Source organism: Leiobunum rupestre, chromosome 11 (assembly GCF_980474605.1).
Source record: "Leiobunum rupestre chromosome 11, qqLeiRupe1.1.hap1, whole genome shotgun sequence".
Taxonomy (NCBI): domain Eukaryota; kingdom Metazoa; phylum Arthropoda; class Arachnida; order Opiliones; family Sclerosomatidae; genus Leiobunum; species Leiobunum rupestre.
The window spans coordinates 33,803,115-33,811,949 of NC_143394.1; the positions used below are offsets into that span (position 1 = coordinate 33,803,115).

Here is an 8,835-nt window from a genome sequence, read left to right on the forward strand (position 1 = left end):
GTTCTTTAGCACAGCATTGATTTATATGTTAAACTTAATTTAATATCTTAATTTAGACGAAGGCTATGTGTACAAACTTGTGGAATGGTTTTCCAATGGCGTCGAACATTCAAACTTGGTTGATATTTTTGAGGCAACAACTCCAGAGCCAGTTAGAGCTATGGATATTTCGTCTAAAGTAATTTTTTTCAAAGATTAATACCATTATTTTGGAGAGATATGTCATGGCTTATATTATTCTAAGAGTTACAAAAAAATTTAACATTCTATATAGCGTATCTCATCATATTTTTGAAACCACAACGGGAATTATTTCATTTTCTGGATATGTAGAACCCAGTTTACCTTCCCATTTTCTGCATGCCTTCCATAGAAGGTCTAATTTTCCTTGTGACAGTGAAATGTAATTTTCAATGCTAAAGCGTGATGTGGCCTATCTCATGACGTATTTTTACACTTATTTTTCGAGAGTTCAGCCTATTTAACTAAAATTATAGTAATATTTTTATAGAGATTTTATTCTTTGATTTTACAGCACAAGTCCCTTTATGTGGGCTCTGACCAATCAGTGAGACAATTTAGCCTAGTCATGTGCAAAGCTCGCTACGAAAATTGCTTACAATGCATCCAGGATCCATATTGTGGATGGGATAAAGAACGTAATGAGTGCAAGGCTTTCGTTACTGGGTAATTCCCACTCCCTTTTAAAACTTATTTGAAAAATATTTAAAATACCAGTTAGTAAAATTTACTTAATCGTAGACTTCTGCAAGATGTGACTAACGCAACTCCAGGAATCTGTGATAATAGTAAGGAATTACTTTAAACCACTAAATATTAGGTTACTAATGAAAATCACTCATTGCTTTAGGTGTAAAGAATAAACCACTTAGAGTTTATTGGGGTCAAAGCGTACACTTGGCCTGTCCAGTCCATATACCTGACTTGGACATTTTAGGTGTTGGAAACTTGCGTTGGTACCACTATACCCGCGAAAAGGGCAAGTACGAAGTACAGCAACGGAAAGACAAGTACATCTATACCAGCGATCACGGATTGGTCATAATGTCAATTACGGAAAGAGATAGCGGAAGATATGACTGTAAACTAGGAACTAGTACTCTGTGTAGCTATAACATAACTGTTGACACGAGTAAGATTTTATTTTTACAAACGCCTTATTTTAGATATTTTTACAATTTATTTGGATTTATTTTTACACCATTGTTAATATTTTACAAACAGAAACATGCAGTGCCCCAACTGAGGCTGACTATCGTAAAATCTACTCTGACTGGTGCCATGAATTTGAAAAGTACAAGGCTGCGATGAAAACTTGGCAAAACAAGCAAGCGGTAATAATGTTTATTCATATTTTGGTTAAGATTTCAAGCTTTTTTAAATTATAAGCCAAATTCCAATGCCTATTTTTTTTTTAATTTATTAGAAATGTCAAAGTGCTCATCCGAATGACGTGACATACCAAGGAAACCCATCACTTTAAACTAATTACATTAGATGAGCTTTTTACAACTTGTAATAGTAATACTATTACGAGATGGTCAAGAGATAAATATCTCATTTTGCTCAACGAGAATAATTTAATGTGTTTCTTCCACCCGGCGGACCCTGCGTCTTGAGAATGAACCAAATGGGAAATAATATCTTTAACAAAACCAACATCCCCGTGTTTAAAAACAAACTCAATAATAAATATCTTCTATCAGGCTCCTCCCATTAAATGTACATAGAGACAATTTTTAGCCTCCTTCAAGATATCGACTCCTAATTGAAAGACATACTGTGTATAAAGAATCTTTTGGTGTGCATAGTACCAAATATATTAAATATAAAGATTCCCCCGTGTTCTCCGCAATAGCTTAATAGAGAGAACTATAATCGAAACATTTTTACTTTAATTAAAAAAAGATAAATAATTTTGCAAATTTAATGAAATGGTTATTTGTAAAGTGTGAATGTCACAAGTATAGGTTTTTTTTCCACGTAATCATTAGAGGTTTAGGGTAAATTGGACATTTTTGTTGATATTTTTATTTACCTCAGTATTTCGCATTTGTTTTAAAGAGTAAACAGTTGTTACGCTAGTTTTTATATTTCATTAGCCAAAATCATCTCGAGTATGTGATCATTATATTTTTATTTCGTTGTAATTAATTTTTGTTGTATTTATCTGTAAAGAAATCATTTACTCTAGACAGTTACTATTTAAAAATGTGTTCCCTGGCAGCAAACATTTTGGAGTATATCGGTACCAAGAAATGATCCGAAGAAACATTTTTGGTCTACTTAAAGCTATAACAGTATTTATGACGATATTTGCTAAAAGACAAAAAATTACATTATTAATATAGTTAGGTCACATAAGGTTTTGCTATTTAAAAGGAAGCGTACAATCTGATATCATTTAAATTGTCATTTTCAAGTGAAATATTCATTTTGAAAGTGGCCTTTAAATGTTAAAACCAAGATTGAATCGTCGTTGTTTATTTTAACAGGAAATATGCCAATAATTTCATTTTCTTTACATTTGTGCATTTTACATGACTGTTTTTAAATAAATTTTTTATTTAAAGTGAATTACGGAGATTTATTTAATTTTTTTTTAAATTTGCCGCCTTTCCCGTCATAAATGGGGAGAAAAATAATAGCAGAAGGCGATAATCAAATATTTAGCGCGTAGCGTAGATCGTTATGTCACTCTTGTTAATTAGTCGTGTGACTTATCTCTTGCATACAAATTTATGAAGTTTTTAATGACATTTATATTAAATGTCGATTTTTAAGTGTTTACAACTTAAATTTTATCAAAATGTCAATTTTAAAAGCAAGTAGAGGTGTTAAAAGAACTAGTTCTAATAAGCCTTTGTCATCTAATGCTTCTGGAGAAAAGCAATCCAGTATCTTGTCTTTTTTTGGAAAAGCAAAACTAAATGCAACTCTCAACAATGAGATTTCTTCAGATCATCAGCGTGTGAAAAAAACGAGATACCATCGTTTGAGTAGAAAGAATGTCAAACAGTCTACTGGCAATGATAGTGAAATTGAAATTGTCTATGAAAGCGAAACGTATAGTAAAAGTGATTATGAGAAAGTTGAAAAGGAAGGTAACGGAGATGTAGAAATTTCTGATACTGATAAAACTAATTTTCCATCGCCTGAAAATAATGAGCCTCGGCCTAAAGTCGTTAAGGAATGTTTGCAAGAAAGTATAACAGTTAATGTAGAAAATGAAATCGCTAGCCATAGTTTTTATTACTTCAAAAATTTTCTTGAAATAATACATGCAGTGTTATTGGATGATAACTACTCTCTTATAATTAATGATGAAGATAGAGATGTGGTAGACAAGTTCTTCAAATTATCTGGTAAGTTATATTATAGATTTTTCAATCATAATGTGGAGTGCATTTTAAAGCATTTAGTTATTTTAGAACTAGAGCAAAAGCTTTATATTCGTCTTTTTCAACGTAAACTCAAGTGGCTGAGATTAAGCAAAATAGTTTATCCTGAAATATGTGGAAAGTCTAGCCCAGAAAATATACTCAGTTCTCTTGCTCATTATGGCTTTTTAGATTCCAGTAAGGAAAATATACACATTTTAAAATAATATTGTTATTGATAAGCTCTTAATTTAAATTAACTAGTCTCGGAGCTGAAGGAAATTAGTGAGGCTACCAACCTCCTCTTTCAACCTGAATTGAAACAGATTGCTAAGAACCTAAATTTCAGCTCATCACTGAAGGGGAAAAAGGAGATAAAAGAAGCCATTTCCAAACACTGTCAACAACATAAGTCTTCTTCGTCCCTCTTCAAACATTCTACTTCATTGGAAGACAGACTCATGAAAATGTAATTATTATTTTTTTTGTTTTCTTTCAAATTTAATATTTAATGTATCATATTTTTCAGTCTTAAAAGTACAATAGATAAGTGCTATATACTTAAGCTTGAACCTCGAAAGGTTTTCTCACGGCTTTTGATGTTATATTCTCTCCCCACAATGACTGAAGATGAAAACGACGCTAGTGGTGGGCAGCAACAACAATTGTAAAACTACAACGTCCATCTTCCAAATATTTCGATACTAATTTTAATCAAAATACTTCAGACTTACACTTTTAATGGTCAATCAAGGAAAACTCAAGTTTGCTCCGTACAAAATCGTCAGATCTACAGAAATATTCCCTGATAGAGAAAGTTTTCTTCAATTTGAAAGCGCTAAACAACTAGAGAATGAAATACTCAGTTTTATTGAGGCAAAAGATTTTAATGGAGCATTTGAAAGCTATACCAAAGCTAAATCAGAGTTTCTTTTATTAAAAGAAATGCTTGATAACAGGTGAATATTAATAAACTTAAAAAGAAACTGTGAGTTTGTAATAAATTGTGAAATTTTTAGACTAACCATTCCCGATTTTATGAGAAAATTTACGGCGCATCATGTTTACATAAGATGTCTTTGCTACGGTGTTGAAATACTTCAAAGGTTGAAGAATTACGATGGTGCGGTTGAACAACTTGAAATGTTATTAGTTCAAAAGGAGTTTTGCCTGAATAAAAGGGGAGATTGGTGGGATCGTCTGTCTTTAAATTATCATCAACATTTGAAACAGTCTGAAAAGGTGATGCATTAATACTTCCCATAGTTTTTTTTTTTTCATCTCAATAGTGTTTTTTTTTTTAGTCTTTGGAAGTAATAAAGCGAGCTTTGAAAGATGAATATGTTAAAATGAGCTATTATTACAATCTGCATAATAGAGGACAAAAATTGATACAAAATTTAACTAAAAAAGACTTAAAAGAGTCAAAATTGAAAAAGAAAGGAATAACTGTAGACCCTCTACCCCCATTGGACATTATTGAAGCACCTAAGGTTAGAAAAGTGAGAATTAGTTTTAAATTTTTTCAAAATGATTTGTTTTTTAAATACCAGGTAACGATACAAGGTCGTCTTTTCCCGAGAAACATTCCAGGCCATAAAACGTACTTTATATCCCAAAATTTTGTGGATTCTACTAATGAAGAAGACACAGTTATGATGTCTGTTGAAGAATTGGCCATTAATCATTATAAACAAAATGGATTTAACGAAGGTAGATCTTTCATTATCCTCGCCATATCTTAAGACAGAAATTAAGATTTTTAAATTATTATAGGTTTGCATGGTGAAGGCTCTACTTTCATTTCTCTATTTTCTTTATTATTTTGGGATATTCTTTACGAGATCAGCATTCCAGATGTGTTTCAAAGTGCGTACCAAACACATCCATTGGATTTAAATTACCCTACTTTCTATGAAAGGCGAAGAGAAGAGATAGATTGCAAATTAACGTTAATTACCAATTCTGAAACTGAGGTATACATTTAAAATATTTTTTTTTTAAATACTTCCTACTAACAGAAGTATATAATATAAAATCTTAGTGAGAAGTATCCATCTTCTTATTTTCGTTTGAAACATTTACTAGGGATGCACCAATAGTACACTGTCATACCATTTTATTCTAATTTTTCAAGAGCATATCCGAATATCTATTTTCATTTTAAATGATACATATTTTCTATCGCAAATCAAACATCGTTGTTTTTTATTGGTTTATACTCGTAACCCCGTCTAAAAATAGGTCTGATCTAGCTTCTGAAGTCTGGCGTACGTGGCACGGCCAATGAAATAAAATTTTATCATTAGTTAATATTTTTCTAATATTGGTATTGTCCAATATCGGTTTAAGCGAAGCCGATATTGGCCGATACCGATATTAAAAAAATAGTCTGATATATCGGTGCATCCCTAACATTTACCTGGCTTCCTCTGATTTTTAAAAATGTTTCTGAAGATAAAACAATGTGAGGAAAAATTCTATAATATAGGAAAAAATATGGTTTTTAAATAAATACATTCTTTACAAAGTGTAATTTTTACGTTTTACATTGTCAAGTGGAGAAATACCTATGGTAAAGTATGAGCGTTGATTCTGTGTATAAAATCCATAATTTTGCAGGAAAATCACTGGCTGTGAAAGTAAATATTTAGTTTCTAAAATCTAGATGGATACTTCACTCAATAAGCGATATATTTGTGGTAATAATATCAATTTTTATTTCAATGGCAATGACTTTAAGGACTTGAATGAAATTATAAAGACAACTTGGGAAACTAACTTCTCCACAGCGTCATTGGTTAGTTGGGATAATTTCAGCGGAGTTAATCAGCTTTTGGTTTGTTTACGATATTATTTGGGAAAAAAAGGAGAGTGATAAATTTTAATTCAAATATATTTTATATTAGGGGCTTTTAAAGTGCATTCCAGGAGGTATATTGTCAAAAATTTGTGAGAGATTTGCGAAAGATTTTCGTGAAAATAGAAGTGGATTCCCAGACTTAGTTGTTTGGAATACGCTAACAAAAAAATTTAAGGTTGGAAAATGATTAAAATAATTTTATTTAAACAGTAGTTTAATTAAAAATTTTATGTTGAAGATTGTGGAAGTTAAAGGACCAGGGGATAGATTATCTACGAAACAAATTCTTTGGCTGGATTATTTAATTAAAAATGGAGTTCAAGCCGAAGTTTGTCACGTGGAAGGTATTTAAACACTTATCTCAGAATGTGTCAACCAAATATTTGGTTATCATGAGCTGACAATTATTTTAAAAATTTTCTAATTTATTTTTCTTTTTGAAGCAATTGGAGCCAAAAAATTAAAGAAAGAGTGATATTTTATAATGTGAAAAATGGCCAAAAGTTTTATTAAAAAATTTATATACATTTAAGGAATGATTTTATTGCATTTTAATTGCCTAACATTTGGCAACTATCAGGCACTTAAGCTTTAAAATTCAATCATGTTTGGCAATATTGTTTTATTCACGCGAGGACGGAAGAAAGTATGATATAAACAGTAAATTCTTTGGTAGTCAGCAAAAACTACTTTTTTTCTAACAGTTTTACGGTTAAGGGTTTTTTCTTTACAATTTAAACAAAGCCAGTTCATGTATCAACTTCGTTTAAATCAACCCTGGTGTTTGACAAGATTTAACATTGGATAGAAAATTTGAGATCAACAAGCAAATGACAAGAAAATAAACTTTTTAAAACTGAACGGGTATCACAGTATTTTTTTTACCTTTTAAACTTGGACCCTATTATTAAGAACGTTATTGCGTATACAGGTAATTTAAATATTAAGATGGAAGTCTTTTTTTAAGTAATACTTAAGAAACTGCTCTAATTTTAAGACCCATTTGATAGAACAATATTAAAATATAGCCCCATTTCGAGACCCTCGTAAAAAAATACCTTTAATTATTTTCTTTACTTTTTGGAATAATTCTATTTTACGAAAATGCTGAAAGGCGTAAAATGCTTTTTTAGGTCCATGTATATAAACTACTTAATAGCAGTAACGGGCTTAAAAATTATGCAATAAGCTAGTTCAATGGTATAAAAGTTATAATAAAATGGCAATTATGGATTATAAAGCCCCGCTCTCCATCGATTTGTGAATATCAGCCACAATTCTTCCCATAACTTCTTTATGTTGACTATCATGCCTAAATACGTCATCTAAAAAGGCAGAGTTACCGAAAAAACCAAAAATGAAATCAATTCGTCCTAAAGATTTCTCAGTAAGGTGACGGCAAACAAGCCATTTTAACAAAGTAGCGCATTCATTAACAGATTGAGTTAAAAAATTACGATCAAAGGAAAATTCTACTTCGTAAAAACTAGTGATTGTCATGGCTACTGTGTGAAATTTTCTCTTAAAATTTTCCGCTATACGCAGTTCGTCCTGATTGAATTGGTCGTTACGATATAAAATTCCAATTTTTATGACAACCTAAAATTACATAAATTTGTTTAATTTCCTCTCGGAATATGTTAAAGTAAAACGCTGGTCAACCTTGATTATATTCTTTACAATCTTCTCTGCTTGTTTTTTGTTATTAGTTTGATTTTTAACCAAGCGATACAGATTGTCCAACAAGCTTCCCGATGTATCGTCAATGAAAACCTTTGCAATGCTTTTATTTGCCATACGCCCAAGTAGTTTCTTTTGAGCTCTCATTCCAATATCTTTAGATGTAAAATTATCAGCCACTGAAAGTAAAATATTTGCTATACAGTTAGAGTAATTTAAATTTAAATAGAATATATATTTTTATTTTTACTTTTTAAATGAAAGTTAAGGCATGTGAGTGGATATGTAAATTTCGTCTGCTAACGCTGGCTCTTCCCTCTAGGACAGTGATGCCAGTTCGCGAAAATGACTTTTCCTCTCAAGACGTTTAAATTAGATTTTTTTTTCGAATAAAATTTCCAAAATTTCCAAATCCATTAAAACTATTATATTTACGCAAATAATTAGTAACCTTGAGAGAAGAAGTATTCATTGATTTTGAAATAATTAATTATTTTTTCCTGAAAGAAAAATATCCTAATATGTGTTTAAATAAATCATCCTCCAAGGAAATCGCCTAGAAGTAATATTTACGAAAGCCAGGACCCGCAAGTTATTGTTTATAAGTGCTTGATGAAATATTAGGTGAAAACTTTTCGCCAGTCCAGAACCTTGGAGAAGAGAAGTATTCTGGAGTGGAAAAGTCGGGCGCCACCTGCAGACTATTCCATCTCGAGAATAGGTTTTCGTATCGTTCGGGACTGTCCAAGCAGTACTACTTCATAGTTATCTTGTGCTCATACAATTCATTCCTATTTACAAACGTCCAGATAACTTGCAAGTTTGAATTTTGTATGCTTAGTCACTCGTGACCATTGGTTTCGTCGCGCAGAAAAGAACGCTAGGTTTTTT

At 31.1% G+C, this 8,835-nt stretch overlaps 3 protein-coding genes across 4 annotated transcripts in view; 2 read left to right on the forward strand and 1 right to left on the reverse strand.

The window, feature by feature from the left end:
* Positions 1 to 2,561, forward strand: part of Sema2a (Semaphorin 2a) — a 216,565-nt gene extending 214,004 nt beyond the window's left edge. For both annotated transcript variants that reach the window (XM_090162799.1, XM_090162798.1), the window contains exons 11-16: positions 57 to 178; positions 536 to 687; positions 763 to 809; positions 872 to 1,153; positions 1,246 to 1,355; positions 1,448 to 2,561. In XM_090162799.1, the coding sequence (XP_090018925.1) occupies positions 57 to 178; positions 536 to 687; positions 763 to 809; positions 872 to 1,153; positions 1,246 to 1,355; positions 1,448 to 1,504 (770 nt within the window). In that variant the 3' untranslated portion in view covers positions 1,505 to 2,561. The remainder of the gene's footprint in view (positions 1 to 56; positions 179 to 535; positions 688 to 762; positions 810 to 871; positions 1,154 to 1,245; positions 1,356 to 1,447) is intronic.
* A 157-nt stretch (positions 2,562 to 2,718) lies between these two features.
* LOC149922337 (fanconi-associated nuclease 1-like) lies at positions 2,719 to 6,815 on the forward strand. Its single transcript, XM_090163379.1, has 13 exons — positions 2,719 to 3,386; positions 3,453 to 3,599; positions 3,666 to 3,870; positions 3,931 to 4,068; positions 4,130 to 4,360; positions 4,421 to 4,643; positions 4,706 to 4,894; positions 4,955 to 5,114; positions 5,178 to 5,377; positions 6,145 to 6,240; positions 6,311 to 6,439; positions 6,503 to 6,608; positions 6,708 to 6,815. Exons 1-13 carry the CDS (start codon positions 2,831 to 2,833, stop codon positions 6,737 to 6,739), a joined length of 2,412 nt encoding a protein of 803 aa, XP_090019505.1. The 5' UTR covers positions 2,719 to 2,830; the 3' UTR covers positions 6,740 to 6,815.
* Positions 6,757 to 8,348, reverse strand: sigmar (Tumor necrosis factor alpha-induced protein 8-like protein sigmar). Its single transcript, XM_090163380.1, has 3 exons — positions 8,195 to 8,348; positions 7,927 to 8,123; positions 6,757 to 7,863 (listed from the first exon to the last, which is right to left on the reverse strand). Coding segments are annotated over exons 1-3 (564 nt in total). The 5' UTR covers positions 8,196 to 8,348; the 3' UTR covers positions 6,757 to 7,497.
* Between the last annotated feature and the right edge of the window lie 487 nt (positions 8,349 to 8,835).

Excerpts from the sequence above, each read along its gene's own strand:
- LOC149922337 (XM_090163379.1), top strand. The coding sequence starts at position 2,831 with ATGTCAATTTTAAAAGCAAGTAGAGGTGTTAAAAGAACTAGTTCTAAT. Across the intron at positions 3,387-3,452 it reads CAAGTTCTTCAAATTATCTG|AACTAGAGCAAAAGCTTTAT; the intron begins GTAAGTTATATT and ends TAGTTATTTTAG. Across the intron at positions 5,115-5,177 it reads ACAAAATGGATTTAACGAAG|GTTTGCATGGTGAAGGCTCT; the intron begins GTAGATCTTTCA and ends AAATTATTATAG.
- sigmar (XM_090163380.1), bottom strand. Across the intron at positions 7,864-7,926 it reads TTGTAAAGAATATAATCAAG|GTTGTCATAAAAATTGGAAT; the intron begins GTTGACCAGCGT and ends ATGTAATTTTAG.